General features: G+C 45.7%; 1 protein-coding gene and 2 pseudogenes across 1 annotated transcript; 1 reads left to right on the top strand and 2 right to left on the bottom strand.

Moving 5' to 3' along the window:
* Positions 1 to 378: 378 nt before the first annotated feature.
* On the bottom strand, positions 379 to 923 carry LOC134474833 (peptidyl-prolyl cis-trans isomerase H-like; annotated as a pseudogene).
* Positions 924 to 5,095: 4,172 nt separating this feature from the next.
* Positions 5,096 to 9,266, top strand: LOC100716263 (cytochrome P450 2D16-like). The gene is made up of 9 exons (XM_063243681.1): positions 5,096 to 5,392; positions 6,205 to 6,376; positions 6,627 to 6,779; positions 6,871 to 7,031; positions 7,440 to 7,616; positions 7,798 to 7,939; positions 8,147 to 8,334; positions 8,775 to 8,916; positions 9,013 to 9,266. The coding sequence occupies exons 1-9, from the start codon at positions 5,204 to 5,206 to the stop codon at positions 9,189 to 9,191; spliced, it is 1,503 nt and encodes a 500-aa protein (XP_063099751.1). The 5' UTR covers positions 5,096 to 5,203; the 3' UTR covers positions 9,192 to 9,266.
* A 1,587-nt stretch (positions 9,267 to 10,853) lies between these two features.
* Positions 10,854 to 19,394, bottom strand: part of LOC100721708 (peptidyl-prolyl cis-trans isomerase H-like) — a 63,487-nt pseudogene continuing 54,946 nt past the window's right edge.

Below are 19,394 nucleotides of genomic sequence, written 5' to 3'. Positions count from 1 at the left end.
GCAAGTCAGCATTAGAGACTGAATTGGAGGAAACCTGAGTTTACAGCTCACTCTCTGATACAGCAGCTTCAAAGAACTCTTTAAAATTAAAATTTCAACATATTAAACATTGTGTTCCTCAGTCACACATTTCCCCTTAGGCCTCCCCAAACCATATGCAGTGCTGAAATGTCACAGGGGCCAGCATTAATTATATTGGACAGTGCTAATAAGGAACAATTCCAATATTCTAAAATGACAGTTTATTAGAATCTCTTGGTGTAGTTGGTCTCTGGAATGTGGAATGGCCACCTGTGGAATTTGTTCTGTTTGCATTTCAGGCTGACAAGGGCTGAATACACCAGGACAAAGATTCACATGACTTTTTCGAGTTATGAATCAGCCTTGTATTACAGACTCATTTCCCCACACTGAGATCACCACAGGCAGATGATCCTTACTACTGGGGCCTGTAGGAACATTGTGAGTCTTCCTCATCACAAGCACACCATCAAGGATTTTTCCATACATCATGCTTCCCATCCAGCAGTGCCACTTGGAGCGGGTGATAAAGAGCTGACAGCCATTTGTACTGGGACCACTGTTTGCCATGGAAAGTAGCCCAGGAGCTGAGGTTCCGAGTCTCGGATTTTCACCTGCAAATGGGCTCTTGTAAATACTGGCAACTCCAGTACCATCTCCATTAACAAAATCTTCACCCTGAATCATGAAATCCTTTATGCCCCTCTGGCAAGTACTTTCTTTATACCCTCGTGGAGCCCCATCTTTTGTGAATTCTCCAGTGCAGAACTCCTGAAGTTCTTGGCTGTCTTCAGCATGACATTTTTAAACATTTCTATCTTTATGCAGCCAACTCTGTGGCCACCGACGCTGACATGAAAGAACAACACAGGGCTTATGGGGACTATATTAGCCATTGCCATGGCTCTGACCCAGAAACACAAGCCCAGAGACGCTTTATTCTAGATTGTAGTTCTGTAACAGGGATATGTAAGGACTGTAAAAACATATTGAAACTTTCAGGCTGCCACTCTGTTCAGCCACCATATTAATAGTGTCCTTGGTGGGGCACATATTATGATCATCTATTTGACCCCCACAATATAAGGCAGGGCAAGGTTCCACACAGTAGTTCGTTGAGCCCCAGGTTTGCCATATTCAAAGCCTGGGAATGGGTGTGCTAAATCCCTCAGCTTATTGGGAAAGTTCTCCTCTAGAGAGAGTCTGTATGGGTGTCAGTGCAGTTGAGCAGGAGTGTATTTACTTTCTGTTCATGGATTTAACATATGTGCTGTAAAAGCAGCAGGGACAAATGGTGCTTGAAGGGGAGTTTCTACATCGGACTGGAGTGAAAAACATGGCCAGCACTGTCTCAAACAGGCTGTGGTCTCAGTTTATAACTTGTGGTCCCCAATAGAAATGTGCCTGTTTCCAAGGGAGCAGGCTGCTTTCTCTCCCTCTGCCAGCTCACTAGTCTCTGGCTGTGATCTCCTGCAGAGGCTGTCTCCGTTTCTTTCCTTCCCCTGAACACATTGCTGTATAACCAGAAATGAAAGAAGACATCTGTCTCGGTTACTCTCTCATTGAGATAAAATACCTGATGCCCAAAGTTAGGGAAAGGAAAGTTTATTTCTCACAGGTTGGAGGTTTCAGTCCATACTCAGCTGGCTCCAAGCTGCAAGGTGGCATAGTGGGGCTGCCATAAACAGCAAGAGGGAACCAGCAAGAAAGAGAAGACACACATTCTTCCGGCCATTACACTGTACGCTGGCTCCACCCTGGGCGAATGTAGCACTCATACCACCAAACTGAACACCAAACAATGAGCAAATCATAAATGCTAAGTTTGGCCAGGTCCATGAGTGTCTGAGGCTTGGTGGCAGTTGGGGATGCTGACATATAAACTGTAACAACAGGATTCTTTACCTCACAGCTTTTAGAGAATTGAGTGCACAACCTGCTGTGTGCCATGCAGGAAAATCCTGCTGGAAGGGTTTGCTGAGAAAAGTTGCTTGCATCGAGGCAGCGGGGAAGCACAGACAGAGGAGAAGAGCCAGGAAGGGACACATGTACTGTGCTAGGTCACAATGCCAGTTTTCACTCTTCCCAAGGCCTCACGTGCTGACAGCACATTTCATTGTGGATTCTTATGTGCATTACTCCACTGATGAGCACCCCATGATCCCATCACCTTCCAAAACCCAACCTGTGAATACTTGAGACGTTTGGGAACATTCTAGATCTGAGGCATAAAAATGGCTGTCGAGGGTGCAGTGCAATACAGTGCTGCAAAGTTGAGGGGGAGCGAGCCAGGGGCCCGTGGCAGAGCTCTGTCTCCTCCAGGAGGGAGAAACAGGTCTAGGTGGCACCACAGCTGATGGTCCCTGCTCTGTGACTGATCACAGATTGCTGTGGGAATCATGGTGGGTGCAGGCCATCGTGGCCAGGACTTAGAATTGAGAAGCGGAGCTGGAGGTGTCTCTGTCTCCTGATGCCAGGTGAAAGGGGAGTTGTCTTCCCAGGGTGTCATCACCTGTGTGATAGGTGAAGAGCAACATTCAGGTCTGATATGGGCCTCGTCAGGTGTCAGTGCTAAAACCACTCCCCCCAGTGTTTGGAGAAAGTGAACCAGTGGAGAGGCTGCAACAGGGAAGAAAGAGGCTGTCACTGAAGCATTTTGATGTGTTTTAGGAATACTGGATCATTTTTGCAGAAATGTTTCTTGTCCCCAATTTAGGCTCCTGCTCTGTGAGATCTGTGAGCCCCACGTTGGTCTGTCCCTGGGGGATCCAGCACTGTGCATTGTCACCAAAATTAGATGTTATTGGAGTTCTGTAACAGTGCAGTGTGCTTGACACATAACATGTGCAGCACATGTTAATTCCAGTGAATCCAGATCTCTACCTCTGTGTGAGTTTTTCCCTCGAGGAGGGAGAGTAGGGCTGCAGGAATAGGTAGGGTAGAGGGCATGGGTACCTAGGTGGGATTTGAGCATAATTCTAGCTCAGAGGGCATCAGCAAGATGTGAGCATTGTGAAGAGCAGAGGTCTGCTCTCTGGAAAGGAGGTTTCCTTAAACTGTGGGCCTTTGTGCTCTGTCTACCGAGCAGATTCTCTCCTATGAACCAGAGTGGTAGTAACAGACACAGCTGTCTCTCTGTTAGGTGGGTAGTGTCTGTGTGACTTGCCCAGTGCTGCCATAGCACGCAGAGCAGGCTGTGCTCCCAGCTGCCCTGAAAGAGCAAGGGTGAAAGGGGAGGAGGACGGAAAGTTGGGCTCCTGACCCTGTACTGTGCTTTTCACTGTGACTGAGCTACAGAGGGTTTCCCACTTCGGCTTTTGGTTAAAAACCAAGGGATCCAGTGGGCTAGTGTCTGTGCTCTGGCCCAGGGGCTGTGTGGTGGATTTTAGATTTGAAGTAGCTTAGGAGGTCCAATGCTGAAACGCATGGATCCTAACTATTTCAGAAAGTCAGTGCTGCAGTCTGCAGGGCTGGAATGGGCAGTGACGGGTGTTGGCCATGAGGCTGAGCTCAGACTTCTCCCCTCTGTTCTTCACCATTCGATGAGGTTGTGGGCTTATGAGTGCTATGAACCATGTCATTACTGATAGTGACCACCTGGCCAAGGTGTAGGGGAAAGAGAAAAGCCTGTTATGTCCCAATCAGTCATGCTGCTGACTGAGGTGCACCAAATTTAAACAGGGATGGTGGGCTGAGGAACCGCTGCCTAGGAGTGTTGGGGGCACTATGATTTTCGTCCACTGGTGCAGTGCATACTACACGTGCTGCTTGGATGTGGGGAGAAACTGCACCGAAACACCGTCTGAGGAGTCCAGGAGCTGCAGGTGTGGCCAGAGTCAGGGCCCCTGAGCATGACCTGCTCCTCCTATGACTATGAACTGTTTCTGGCCTGGAAACCCCTGCCCAACCTCCTGTTGTGCCCTAAAAGTCTCTTTGCTCAACCCACTCGCCTCCCCTTCTCTAGCCAGGGGGCCTCCTATGTATCTAGTGTGACACACACTCACTGGACACCCATGGGATTTGCATCGTTATTTGTTAAATTATTTTTAAGTTGACTGGGCTTCTCAGAGGAATCTGCAGATGAGGCTTTCAAAGAAGAAGCTTGCAAGAAGAGCACAGGCTCCTCCATGGAAGGTCGAACAGAATGTGAGTTGAAATGAGGAGTCAAGAAGTTTACATCTGGCTGGGTGTGGTGGCTCACACCCATAATCCCAGCCATCAGAAGGCTAAGACAAGACAATCTTTGCAATTTTGAGACCAGCCTGGTCTACAAAGTGAGCTCGAGCCAACCTGAACTACATAGTGAGAGCGTGTACGAAAAGAAAAAAGAAAAAAAATCTTACATCTGTCCCAGCAAGCCATCGCTTAAATCAGAGGTAAAAGTAACCTGAACTGCCGTGGCTGTGTGACGAGACTCACAAAATCATCTCCTAAGGGAAAAAACCCTGTGGTGCTTATGGAGGAGGCCTGATGTGAGCACGGCTCAGGGCTGAGACCCTTCATTGGTAGTATGAGAACAGGTCCTAGTTTCTGTCCTCGAGGGTGGTGCGGTTGAGGTTCCCCATGTGTGAGTGCGCTTCTGTGCTTCGCTTGGTAAATAGGCACACATTGATCTGTCTTTCTGTGGCCTGCTCAGAGAGGCCACAAAGCAACTGAACCTGCTGGAGGTGGTTTTGAGAATCCTTGGACAACACTTAATCCCTGTTGGGCAGCAACATTCTCTACAGAGTGTGCAAAAGAGTCTTACCGCAGTGTGACAAGCCATCACACGTCACCAAGTCTGCTGGTTCGGTCTGTCAGCTCCCTGACATCTACTTTTCACTATGCTTCTTGGAGCAGTAATGCATCATGGGTTAATATTGAAACCTACATACCCAGTGTCAAGTGCCATGGAGCTCTTCTCAGGATCCCCCCTCCCCCGTCCTGTGTATCAACAGGAAGAGGCAGAAGGGGCAAGGACCTATGGAACTCATCTCACCTGGTCCTCTCTACCCTCTGATTTCAAAATGAACACAGAGGTTGTCAGGCAACACAGGACAAAGGGCAGGATTAGCTGCTTTATAAGAGGACAGCTGGCCAGTTCCAATATTAAGGGAGTGGTAGAGTGTGCTCTGTGTCTCTAGCTGCCCAAAGTGGTGAAAACTCCTTTTGTTCAGAGCAACGCGGTTGTTGCTGGGAAGCCATGGGGCTGCTGACTGGGGATGCACTGTTCTCTGTGGCCATGGCCGTGGCCATCTTCCTGCTCCTGGTGGACCTGATGCACAGACGCCAACGTTGGACTGCTCGCTACCCACCAGGCCCTGTTTCAGTGCCTGGACTTGGTAACCTACTGCAGGTGGACTTCGAGAACATGACATACTCCTGCTACAAGGTAGGGGAGCTGGTGGTACAGAGCAGCAAATGTCAGGAGACGCTCTGGAGTAATAGTGGTGCTTGAAGCCACATGCTGGACAAGGACATGGTTTTATCTGAGGAGGGAAATAAAGGATCTGTCCTGGGGAGGACTCCACCTGGGCAGCCCACACTGGACTTCCCATGAAGAGAGGAGTGGGGGGACAAAGGAGAAGTTGTGCAGGAGGGGGTAGTGTGACTGGCATCCAATTTGATGCAATAGAATTTTCATAGGACCTGAGACCATTCTGGTGAGAGCAGAGACTTGAGGCTGGGGAAGCAGTGCAAAGGAGTCCTAAGCAGCACCGGAATATAGAAATTGGTGTTGAAAGAAGTTCTATCTCTAGCATCAAATCCTTTGTCTGTCATGGGGTCACAGTCTTCTCTGGTTCTATCTGTGAACCTGAGTTTCCTTATCTGAGGAACCAGAGAGGATAAGACCCTGCTTGCACATTTCACTGACGTTTTCTGCCCTCTGCTCAGGCACTAGCTGGGTTGTCAGATCGGGTGTAAGGTGGTTGTTCTGAATGTAAGAAATGTGGCCGGAACCTGCAGACGCGAGGTGTTGGGCAGTGGTTGGCCCAGAGTGCTGGTGTAGCAAGAATGAGGCCACGAGTGCCCTCATCACTCCCATAAAGAAAAAGGAGAAGAAAACAGCGAACAGAAGAGAGAAGGAAATAGACCTGGTCTTTGCACTGCTTGAAGTGGGTCTCTGTGTCTTGGCAGTGAGGCTGGGACACACATTAAGGTAGGAGCCCCAACATCACAGGTGCCCTGTCCCTCCACCTCCAGCTGCGACATCAGTTTGGGGACGTATTCAGCCTGCAGTTTGTCTGGACTCCAGTCGTTGTGGTCAATGGGCTGTTGGCTGTGCGGGAGGCTCTGGTGCACCACAGCGAGGACACCTCAGATCGGCCCACACTGCCCACCAATGCACTACTGGGCTTTGGACCAAAAGCCCAAGGTAAATGTCAATAGGTCACAGATGACATCAGGGTATAACCCTGGGGCTAGTGACAGGTAGACAAGGCTTATTGTGCATGGTAATATGTTCAAGGGATGATGGAAATCTTTGTCTTCTGGCTACAAAGTCAGAAAAGGAGCTGTTGCATGGTAGAAACAAGATTTGTTTCGGATCAGCAGACAAGAGTGAGGGAAGGATGCATGGGCCCAGGTTAGTACTTTCTGGTCCTGACTGGAGCTCCCCATTCCAGGGGTTATTGGAGCCTACTATGGACCTGCCTGGCGTGAGCAGCGACGCTTCTCTGTGTCTAGCCTGCGCAATTTCGGCCTGGGGAAGAAGTCCCTGGAGCAGTGGGTGACCGAGGAGGCCGCCTGCCTGTGTGCTGCTTTCACCAACCATTCTGGTGGGTCATGGGTTCAGGGACACAAGATAAGGACTGCGTCAGAAGGGATAGGGAGAAAAGCAAACAGCAGGGCCTTCATTTGTGTTCCCAGGACAGCCCTTTTGCCCCAAAGCCCTGCTGAACAAAGCAGTGTGCAATGTGATCTCCTCCCTCATCTATGCACGCCGCTTCGACTATGATGACCCGATGGTCCTCAGGCTCTTAGAGTTCCTGGAAGAGAGCTTGAGGGAGAGCATCAGCTTGAAGATTCAGGTGCGGGGTTCAGAGGGCTCTACAGGGACAGCGTCCTGTATAAGGGTTCTGAGAGGATAACTTGCCTGCAAGAGGGATGTGAAGAAAGCATCAGGGAGGATCAGTGCAGGAAGAAAGGTCTGTGGTGGCAAATCAGACAGCAGTAATGGGAGAGGTGTTTGAGATTCCGGAGAAAAGTTTAGAGCCTGTGTCCACGCTGGAAGCAACACAAGCTCATGAGATTTCCATAGTAGGAGGTTCTTGTGGCAGCTCAGCAGCAGGAGGAGTTTTGCTGCTGGCACAGTGGAGGCATCGGGGCAAAGGTGTGGAGCATCAGGCCTTGGGTCACTATGGAGGAGGCTGGGTGTGAGATGACACTTGTGAGTCTGGAGCACAGGAAGCACCCAGGCTGCCTCTGTATTGTCACAGGTATTGAACTCGATACCACAGCTCCTGCACATCCCATGGGTGGCTGCCAAAGTCCTGTCTGCACAGAGGTCCTTCATTGCCTTGAATGACAAGCTTTTGGCTGAGCACAACACAGGCTGGGCCCCAGACCAGCCTCCCCGAGATCTGACTGATGCTTTCCTGACAGAGATGCATAAGGTGAGAGTGGGCTGTGAGAGAAGGGATCAGGGTCTGTGAGCCAAGTGTTCTGGCAGGTGTGAGGCCAGGTGGGTCCTCAGCATCTCCCAGAGACCCAGCACCTGTGCTGAGGGGTGGTGCATGGGGACATTTGAATCATCCCTCCCCTTTTCACTGAGGCCAACCTCTCTGCCTCTCTCAGGCCCAGGGGAACTCAGAGAGCAGCTTCAATGATGAGAACCTTCGTCTACTCGTATCTGACTTATTTGGTGCAGGAATGGTGACCACATCAGTCACATTGTCCTGGGCTCTACTCCTCATGATCCTACACCCGGATGTGCAGCGTGAGCTGGGCTCAGATGGATGGGAACTCAAGGGAGGGGAAGTGGGCACAGCTGATCCGGGAAACTCATGGTTCCCAGCTGAGGCTGGGCCAAGGCACATGAAATGTGATGTTCAGCTCAGCTGGACACAGCACTTAATGCAGGCATGGAGATTGTCAGAGTCCAGTCTCCAGGGACTGACCTGCATGGGGATACTTGTCTGTTCAGGCCATGTCCAAGAGGAGATCGATGAAGTGATAGGACAGGGGCGGCGCCCAGAGATGGCAGACCAGGCCCACATGCCCCTCACCAACGCTGTGATTCATGAGGTGCAGCGCTTTGCAGACATCGTCCCAATGGGTGTTCCCCACATGACATCTCGTGACACTGAGGTGCAGGGCTTCCTCATTCCCAAGGTAGGCCTGGTCCCTCCTTTCCTCGCATGGCCACTGCCACATGTGGCCAGGAATTGTTCTGCTACCTGGGCCCCGTTACCATTGGTGCTGCCAGGCCCTGCCTGTGTGAGTGGTGTTGCACCCAGTGCTGCCCTGTGCCCGCTGATCCCCCAAGGTAATCAGAGGATGAATTAACCCAAATGAGGAGTTGTTGGAGGATCCTATGTCCATGGGGAATAATGTGACTATGGGCGCCCTCAGGATCCCTGTCCTGTGGCCTTGCCATGTGCTCATGAATGGTCCTGAGAAGTTTCTGGGAGTAAAGTATATTTGAGAGGCTCCATATGACTTTGTACCCCACCAGACTGTGTGTACCTCATAGAGTGTGCTTGTGGTTATTAATTGTCAGGATTCCTGTGTCGTGTATCTCAAGCCACATTCATGCTGTGTGTCTCTGCCAGGGGACGATGCTTTTCACCAATCTGTCATCTGTGCTGAAGGATGAGACTGTCTGGGAGAAGCCCCTGCATTTCCACCCTGGACATTTTCTGGATGCTGAGGGCCGCTTTGTGAAACGTGAGGCCTTCATGCCATTCTCCGCAGGTGATTGTAGTGGACCATCTTTTCTCTCCCCTTCCTGGGTGTTAAAGTGGGAAGAGGTTTAGGATGGAGTCTCATTGATCCCTGCCCCACCTACAGGCCCCCGCATATGCCTTGGGGAGCCCCTGGCCCGCATGGAGCTCTTCCTGTTCTTCACCTCCCTGCTGCAGCGCTTCAGCTTCTCGGTGCCTGAAGGGCAGCCCCGGCCCAGTGACCGTGGTGTACCTGCCTTCGTAGTGCCTCCATCCCCCTATCAGCTCTGTGCTGTGCTCCGCTAGAGGATGCGCCGTGCCCCACTGTACCCTAGATAAGTTACTTAAGTTACAATAAACCCATCTGTGACTTGCCTGGTATCTGTGTTGATTCCTCCTTACTTAAAGCCCACATGTGATGCTTTCATCCACGTGTCTAAAGCCAGTCCTGATTCCTGGCCTCCATGTCACCCATGGTGACCCAAGACAGGCTGCTGAGTTGGTGGGAATCCCTAAGCAGCAGTCTGAGCTCCCTGAGTGTCAAGTAGGTGCTGAGCATTTAGGAGTTTCTCTCAGGAATAAATACAATCCGTGAAAGGGTGCTAGATGATGTTGGAGATTCCCAGGGTTCCAGGTTCAGTGAGTAGCTAGAAAATACAGTAGACCTGGCAATGTTCTTATGCTGGTTGTTAAGATTTATTACAGTGATACAATGCACATGCAAATCAGCAGCACTGAAAGGCACAGTCTTGGGGTCCAGAAAGTCAGATACAAGATTCAGCAGTGCTGTCTGAGGAGAGCACCCAGATGGTCAGTTCTCTGAGCCACACAGTATACTTGACACAATGGGTACAACTTACCAGGACACAGTCCAGCCATGGTGTCTGGGGATTTTCTTGAGGTGCATACCATAGGCACAGTGCACCGACATGGCCGACCTCAGCAACTCAGTTTACGTTCACTCTGGGTCATATTGAAGCAGTTCAGGGCCCACTTAGGCCAGGCTGCTGGTATAAATGCTGAGATTTGCTCACAGCTCCTCCAGGATCATCTCAGGAGGAATCTGTGAAAGCCTTAGGGAAAGCTTCCCTGCTGCCCACCAGGATTTAAGCACTTGCTTTGGCATATGCAGGGTTCAACGCAGGGGCCTTCCATGGTGATTAAAGCACAGTCCTGCCCCGGATTTCTGCAGCAAAGTGCTCACAGTCATATGAGTATCCTTATGACTTCATTTCTTCATGGAATGACACCTAGCAAACTTTAGCATTTTCCTCTACTACTTTTTCTTTTTTGCTCATGCTGAGGGTCAAACTCTAAGCTTTGTGTGCAGCCAGCAGATGCTCTGCCAGTGAGCTCCACTTCCAGCCTCACCTTACCCATTTTCCAGCATCTGCAGTGCTGTCACAGGTGTTAATAATGGACAAAGAGCTCACCGACCACCCGCAGCTGTCTTCACCACGGAAAGCTGAAGCCCTCAGCCCCTCACACAGCAGCGCCTGTGCCCTCCTCGCCACCCCTTGGCAAGCACCACCCCTGTATCTGTGAAAATGATATCCATAGGGAAGTCATCAAAGTGGAATCCTGTCTGTGTGTCTGTTTGACTGACTTATTCCGCTTGAGGGAGCGTCTTCAGGTTTCCTTCCTGTTTCGGCAGATAGCAGTATGTCCACCCTTTTTAAGCCTAGTTATTTTCCACTGCGTGACTTTGTAGGTATCGTCTTGTTCCTGCGTTTTCTTTTCCTGGGCTCATTTAAAAGTGACAGTGCATCATCTGAAAGTCTTATGTGAAAATTTCAAAATAACAATTTGTGAATTTTCAATTGTGAGCCTCACTGATGAGCCTTATTAATAACATTAATCTTCCTCCATGTTGTTCACTAAGAGCCTGTATACCTGTGTCAGGCACGTGCTTGCCCTGCTGGCCGCGGACCTGTCTGTCTCTTGGCTGTGTGAGCAGCTGTTTCCGTGTCACGGTGCTGGTTTGAAGGTGGACAGTGCGGAGCAGCCGTAGGCCGTGGCACAGTGCCTTCCTCTCACCAGGGCGCTGAGCAGCACAGCAGGCAGCCAGGAGAAGTGCTGCAGCACAGGAGAGACCGGATGTGAGAGCCCGCATCACACACACTCGGTGTGGCACACTGCTACACTGTCCTCCTGGCCTGGTTATACACCACCTTCTTCCTGGTGCATATGTGAGGGAGACACCGTAGTGTATGTACAATCGGTTGTGTCTGCCCAGATGGGAACCAGCTAGCTGGGGTCTTGGGGGTGCTCCCACCTCCGAGGGTGACTGCTGTCCCAGTTTTCTTCCTCCAGCCCTCTGTGGATGCACAGTCGTCTTGCCTCCATTCCTGTATCACAGTGAAAGCTGCCACAGTGGTCCTGGGTGTGCACTGACACTCGCAGAATGCACTGCGCTTCTTGTGGGTGTGAGCTGAGAAGGGCAGCTTCTGAGTAGAGGAGAATTCTCTTTAGTTTCAGGAGAAGCCCCCTGCTGTATCCCACATGGTGCCTTTACCATTTGAGGGTCTCATGGAGAGCCCCAGCCTGCACGCCTGCCTACCCTTGTTTTCCGTCGTTCTCTCACAGGGGCCATCAGGATGGGTGTGAGTGTTTTCATTTACACTGTTCTGATAATGAGGACACTGAGCATCCTGTACTGTGCTCATGGGGCGTACTGTATAGTTTCCTTGGAGAAATGACAATTCAGACTCTGCTCATTTTTAAATTGAACGATGTCATTTTTGTTGTTCTGTAATATTCTGCTATTAACATTTTGTCACATATGTGACTAATAGTTGTTTTTCTCCATGCTATGGACTGCCTTTTCCCTCTGTTGATGGTGAGTTTTGATGGACAAAGCTGTAACTTTTGTGAAGCATAATCTGCTTTCCCTTTCTTGCCTGTGCCACTGATGTCCCATCCAAAGTATCACTGAGCTCAGGGAAGAGTTTGCCCTCTTCTACTTTGTGCTCATGCAACTTGCTCTCTGATCTGTTTAAGGACAGTCTGTGTGTGTGCTGCCAGCTGAGCGCTGTACTTCATTCCTGTCCCCAGAGATGCATGGATTTCCCAGCACTGATTCTTGAAAGACTGTTCTGTCCCCATGCAATGAAAATCACTGAGCCTTTTTCAGTCAAATGATGAGTGTTGGCAGTACCTTTGGAGAACACTATTTCCTTCTAGTACCAAAGCATGGGTTCCTACAAACACAGGTGGTGTAACCTGCTCTGCTAAGGAGGCTCGATGGTGGAGCCTCCTGCTCTTAGGCTACCAACTAGTACAGTGTGTTTTTGTCCTCAGTGTTTTAGGGTTAGGGTTAGGGTTAGGATGTCCAAATGCACAGGTATGAAATTATGAACCTTAGAAAGCAGCCTACTCAAAATGGGTCAAAGCCCTATGAATTCCAACTACGAAGCTTACAAAAACTCATGGGACAAAATCCACATGGGGATTGGCTATGTTGTACTGGCTAGGACATCAACAGCTCAGAGCAAGAAAGAAAAATTGGACTTCATGTGTATTAATATCCACTATGCCTCCAAAGTCACTATGGGCTACAGCCACATCACCCTGAATGTGCTCGGTCTCATCTGAAGTCACTATGTACAATGGAAACAGGCTATTAGGTTTGTATACCAAGTGTTACCTGGTAATGAGGATCAGACTTTAGAGGGATGGCTGAATATTTAGTGATTGGATCACTGTCTAGTGCTTGGGTAAGCAATATGAAAGCTATACGTACACTAGGGTGGGTAGTTCCTACAATATAAGGTAGGAAATAAAGCCTGCCCACCACTTGATCTTGCTGTCTTATCCACCATGAACTTCTGTTGACATAGATTTTTGTGTCTCTAGGAGTTTGTCTATATTTAACTACAGAATTGTTTAAAACACTCTTGGATTTCTTTTTCTTTTCACAGAATCTGTAATAGCATCCCCTTTCAAGTCTGATCTTTGTTGTCTTCCCTCCTTCTTATCCCACTTAGCAATAGGTTCATCAGTCTTGTTGGTGTTTTTCAAGAACCAGTTGTCTCGTGATTTTTATATGTTGTTTTCTTACTCGGTTTTCATTCTCTGTCTGTGTCTCTGTGTTACTGGGTGTTGCATCCAGGGAGCACTGACCTATATCCCTGTCCCCCACTGCACACAAACCCCTTTTGAAACAAGTCCACGCTAAGTTGCCCAGACTATACTTGAACTTGCAACCCTTCTGTCTCATCCTCCCTGTCTGGGTTAGCAAATGCACCTATTGAATTTATGTCTTATGTATTTTCTTCCCTGTGTTAGCTTTGGGTTTTATATGCTGTTAGTTTTCTAGCTCTTTAAGGTCTATAGTTCAGTTTCTGGTTTTAATTTTGTTCCTTTTTAATGCAAGTATAGGCAGTTGTACATTTTGCCTCTGATTCCTACTTTGCTGCATTTGATGTGTTTTGTATGCAGTGCTTTCCTTCCCATCCAACTCAAGTTATTTTCTGTTCTTCTTTGAGCCATTGGTTATGTAAGGATTCCCTGATTCATTGCCACATCTCTGTCAGTTTTCCTTCTGCTGACTTCACACTTCTTCCATCATGGCCAGAAAATAGTTTTATGTGAGTCCCAATTTTTAGCAGCATATTTAGATCATTTTTGACCTGCTGTTTGGTCTGTTGTAGAGAATGTTTTGTGTGCCTTGAGGAAGATGTTTCCTGCAATTGTTCGACAGCGTGTTCCGCATCTATGTGTGAGGCTTGAGTCAGAATAGTGTTGTCCAAATCCTGAATTTGCATCCTACTTACAGTTGTTTAATCCAATACAGACAATGGGTTAATACAGGATAGAAATTATGTGTTTTTGCTGGACTAGACTTTTTCCCAATGCATGATCTTTTTTTCTTCAAGTCTCTTTGGCCTCACATCTATGACACTGATTCATTCATGTCAGATCATTTGTGGTTCCTGTTTGGATGGAATATTGTTTCCCAAGCTTTTACTATCGACTTCTTTCTTTTTATTGAACATTCTAGGCCTTCCCATGAAGCAAGCCTAGTTGTGCTGAGGGGGAAGAGCCTCAGGCAGAAGAGAGACCACGCCTTCCTGTGAGCAAACCAGTGCGCAGGCTGAAAAGCAGAAGAGCATCCCCACCCTGCCCCACTGACTCAGAGCACTCAGGGTGAGATGACAGCCACTGAGGGGAGGGAACAGCTTGGTGCTGGTGCTGTTTGGTTGACTCTGTGGGCTGGGCTAGTTGTCTGTGCATCTGCTTCAAGGATGGCCATGCACATCTGTGAGCTGTATGGGATGGCCTCATATTTTGTTTTTGAAATCCAATGTCTTGTTCCATTTTACTGTTTTGTTTTGTCCCTACGTCTGGTAACTTAGGCGCTATTTTAAAGATAACAGTGTGCAGGATTGTTCTGTTTGGTCTTTTTCCAATGTATTGGTTTGTCTTGTTATGTTGAGTGTTACATTTTGATTGTTTTTTTTTTTTCTGTTTTTTTGTTTGATTTTGCTATGTTGATGGTATGGTTGTGAAGATAGGAAGAAATATTTTGGTAGGCATTGTTGATTTCCTATTAGCCTGTTTTGAAATTCAGTGCTCCTTTCACTGCTTTGTTTTGATTGATTTTATTGTTTTTTTTTGGTTCTATTCTCTTTCAAATAAAGTAAAAAAATAAAATTCTAGGTTGTAGTTAGCATGTAGATGATTTTGTTTTTCTGAACCAATCTACCAGTCTTTGTTTGCAATTTCAGCAAGAAGGTTTAAATTAGCTACATTTAAATTAAATACTGAGGGGCAGAGCAAAAATGGCAGATAGATAACAGCTGGCTACAGAGGCTCCCTGAGATAGTGAACTTAGTATTCAACATAATACAGTCTGGGGAGCCCACAACAGAGGGTGATAAATTCTTTCACCCAGAAGAAACTAAAGTGAGAAGAACCAATCAAACATACAGTCCCAGTGCAATTATTATTAGAATAGCTAAAGGAACAGTGCTCCCGATGCAGTGAGTGACTTGCCGAGCCGTACAAAGTCCCACCGCTTCAACTCACTGGGGGCACAGTCACACTGAGGTCAGAGGTGAGCCAGCTGCACGGCGAGTGGAGCTGGTGGTGAGTCTGCATTGACCAGTGGTCAATGATGGGACTGGAGCCATTCCACGGAAAGGTGGCTCCAGTGGCCAACATTCTGGGACCAGGCAGGGCTGGCTAGCACAAAGGGCAGCAGTGACTTCAGTCAGTTTTTACGTTCCTGAAAGGGACTGTTGAATTGAGCTAGGCTTGGTGACAGGACCTGGCTGCAATCGAATAGGTTATCCGAAATCAATTCCCTATGGCAGCAGCCCACACTAACACAGTAAAGCCTCTGATGTTTGACTGACCCAGAGGGGAGGCAGTACATAGTAACACAGTGTAGTCCTAAGCAGCTTGACTGATCCAGAAGGAAGTGGCCAGCATATGCTGTCCCTGTCTGCAACTCATTACACACTGCAGTGGGAAGAGTCACCTAGCCAGCGTGCTTCAGAAAAACTGCAACCAGCAAAGAAAGAAACTGGGGCCTTCTGGAAGAAACAAATCAAAGGAGGAGAGGAAGCAACAACCAAAAGTCCCCAGGTCTCAACCCTGAGAACATTGACCCAGGACAGGTATATACAAAGGAGAATGAGAACAGCATACAAGCAATATCAGACATGGCACCAGTGGACATAAAGAGATATCTTCAGCACCTCATAGATGAGTTCAAAAGTGAAATATTTAGCCAAGTAAAGCCAGATATAAGAAGATTAATAAAAGAGATACTCAGCATCTCTCAAGCAGACACAGACGGAAGAAGGGAGGAACTCAAACAAAGGAGAGAACATTTGATGACAAATATAAACAAAATATAGAACACATGAAGCAGATTCAAAGAGATTGCCAGGAAATTAAAAACTCTATGCAAAGATGGCAAATCTGCTTGAAAGAAACTAAAGATAAATTATCCAAACTGGAGGACAGATTTGCAATGTGGGATTATGAAAGGAAGAACTTTTTAAAAAATAACAAGGAAACAAGCAGTAGCAATATAATGCTAGAAGAGGACAAGAGGATCTACAACTTGAGAATAAAGAATGTGAATAAAGAAGCAGGGGTACAAACCAAGGAACTACAAAGGTTATTCACAGAAATAATTAAGGAAAATTAAACATAGGAAAAGGAAATGATATTGTGACATATGAGGCATACAGAACTCCAGCCACCTACAACCAAAACAGAACTACACCCGGGCATATAATAATCAAGTTCCCAGAAATTCAATATAAGAACAGAATATTAAAAGCTGTTAGAGAGAAGAAACAGATAACCTATAGCAGAATGCCCTTCAGAATAATGGCAGAGTTCTCAACACAGACCATCAACTCAAGAAGAACCTGGAGTGAAATATTCCAAGCACTGAATGAAAATAACCTTCATTCCAGATTGATATACCCTGCTAAACTGTCTCTAGAAATTAATGGAGAAACAAGATGCTTCCAAGACAAAGAGGAATTTGGGAAATTTGCAACCACCAATCCAACTGTACAGAGAATACTTCAGGGCATTCTAGAGAGAGAGAAAAGTACTAGGATTCCAGGAACAGTGGCAGAGAAGCCTCAACGAATGGAGCAGAAAACAGAATGAAGAAGATAAACAGACAACTGATGGCAAAAAAGAGCATAACAGAAATGAGGCAGAGAAGATTGGTTATAATCTCTAATATAGATGGCCTTGATTCACTAAATTAAAAAAAAGAACCACACACGGACTAGATTAGTAGGCAGGGTCCACCAAGAGCTATTTATGGGAAATATAATTAACATGCAAAAAAGTACATGGACTGAAACTCAAATATGGGAAAACAATGCTGTATGTGACAGAGAGCCAGAGAGTAATAGGGGCAACTAGAGCAGTATTTGTGAATAGGTTGTAAAGACAGGCTTTAATAGGTAAAGGAATACAATTAGACATCAAGTCCAGGAGAGAGAAGATTCGGAACCACTTAGGTAAATAGCAGGTTGCCCTCCCTCCAATTTAAAACCAAGGGTCTTGCTCAGACCCAAAAATGCAGTGTACCCTGGGAAAGTGAAAGGGGAGGAAGAGTCTTAAAAAAGATGGCAGAAGATATTGTTAGTAGTATATCAGGAATTAAACCCCACATTACTTGCACTGCTCTGTTTAGATAGATTTTATTCTGCCCCAGTTTGTCTAGTTTCATTAGATTTGAGGGCACAGACAGCTATCCCCAAAATATCAAGGAATAGCACAATAATCATCTTTAATTTCCTATTATCTTAATTTGGAGTCCTGTATGACTTATACATTTTATCATGACGGATCTTAGTTAAATCTGGTCTTTGATTGCTGTTTGGTATCGACAGATTTTATTCAAAAGTGACATGAGTGATAGTATTAAGTCTGAGAGTATAAGCAACTACACTGAAGATGACAAGACTCCTCAATATACATTCTGGTTAGATAACTGCCTGATTTTGAAGTTTTTTACTATATATAAAGTGGTGTTTTTATTAATACTGTTATTACTGATATATTCAATTTTAGTATGTCTGATGATATAGCAAATTCTATTGAAGATAACAAGAGACAACACAGGAATTATGGTAGAACTCCTTGTACAATGGTATTATATGTCTTTTTCATTTCATGTGTTTATTGGAATATGTTTTGTTTTGTCTTGCTTTATTTTGTTTCTCCCTCTAATATAGAAAGGATAGAAATACATGTTAAGACTCACGCATGTGTAGAATCTGTAAACAGTTTATGAGAACTGATCTTATGACACATGATGAAATAAACAGACACTTTGGAGAAACAGAGACACTAACGTAAACAATGCTGATCCTGGAGTGTCCTAATGTGACACACAGCAATGGTATTATTCTTTGTTCAGAGTGATATTAGCCTGCTTGGGTTTATTCAATGTCCACATAATTGAAGATATGGATAACTGCATGTATGTTTAAGTGTATAGGGTTGATAACAATATTTCTAAGTTTTACTGGATAGTTGAACAGAACTGGTTGCATCTTCACTGTTTGAATCCCCACTTTATATGCTCCACTTATTATCTTGAATTACTATTTGTAAGAGGACAATCTGTAATCATCAACTAGTGATTTCTTACTGCTTATTTTTTTCTTTGAAAGTATGTATTATTTCTACCCATTTTTTGTTCTGTTTAGTGTTCTTTAAATTAAATTTTAAAAAAAGACACTACAGAACCCAGTGCTGATGGCAGAGTGTGATGATGTGAAATCCAGCAATACTATTATTCTTTGTTCAGAATGACTTTAGCCTGTTATAGTATTTTAATCCTAACATAAGTGAAGATATGGATAACTGCATGTATGTTTAAGTGTATAAGATTGACAACCATATTACTAAGTTTTTGTTGGATAGTTGAACAGAACTGTTTGCAGTCTTGCTGTTTGAATTCCCACTTTATATGTTCTACTTTTGTATCTTGAACAACTATTTGTAAAAGAGACATTATGTAAATGTTAACTAGTGATTTCTTACTATTAATTTTTTCTCTGAACATATGTATTTCTACCCATTTTCTGTTTTGTTTAGTCTTTCTTTAAATAAAATTTTAAAAGAGAAAAAATAAACTAACTACTGATAGAAAAGAAAGGCTTCTACCATTTATCTCTGTCTTGCACGTTACCCCTTAACTATTCCTTTATTATATATGTTTTGCATTATTATCTTCTTGCCTTTAGTGGCTATTTTTGTGTCCAGTTTGGTTACCTTTTGCTTTCCTTTTTGCACTTTTCTCTATTTTCTCATTGATTACATGCGTTAAACTCAATATCTTAAATATAAAAACCTAGTTTGAATAATAAATTTATACTCTGTGTTCTACAAAGTCTGTTGTCATCTACCTCTATCATTCCAGCATTGCTTTGTTAAGGTCCAGATTCCAAGTTTATACATTGTGTACTTATTAACATAGATTTATTATTGGTTGTTTATTCATTGGTGTTTTAAATTAATTCAAGAATAATAAACATGGGAGGAGAAAATCACACAGGGCAGTAAACAGAAACAACAAACCCACAATCCAACAATTTCAACATTAATAAACACTTGTGTCCTCAACCTGTCTGGTGTTGGGTGTTTCTTTAGCACTTTGAGTTACTATCTAGTGTAAGTTCATGAAATGAACTGGTCCTCCACCGCCTCATGGAAAGTGAGTCCACTGTTAATGAAGTCCTTCTGCTGCATTTTCCTAGCATTGTTTTGACTTCTTTATTCATGTCAGGTAGTTTGGCCAAATCTAAAAATTCTGTGGAACACTTATTTTCTTTCACAAGCATATTATCTCATTACCTTTTGATCTGCATGGGCTCTAATTAAAAATTAGCTGGAAATGAGTAAGGAAACATATGGAGCTCTCCTTGCATGTCATGAGCCACTTCTCTTTACTACTTTTAAACTTCTCACGGTAGTGCCCTCCTTGGACCTTGTGGCCCTGAGCCTGCCCTGCCTAAT

The sequence above is a fragment of the Cavia porcellus genome, unplaced genomic scaffold, assembly GCF_034190915.1.
Source record: "Cavia porcellus strain 051 isolate PalLab524CR breed Dunkin Hartley unplaced genomic scaffold, mCavPor4.1 scaffold_40, whole genome shotgun sequence".
Taxonomy (NCBI): Eukaryota; Metazoa; Chordata; class Mammalia; order Rodentia; family Caviidae; genus Cavia; species Cavia porcellus.
This window is presented reverse-complemented; position numbering and strand designations above follow the sequence as displayed.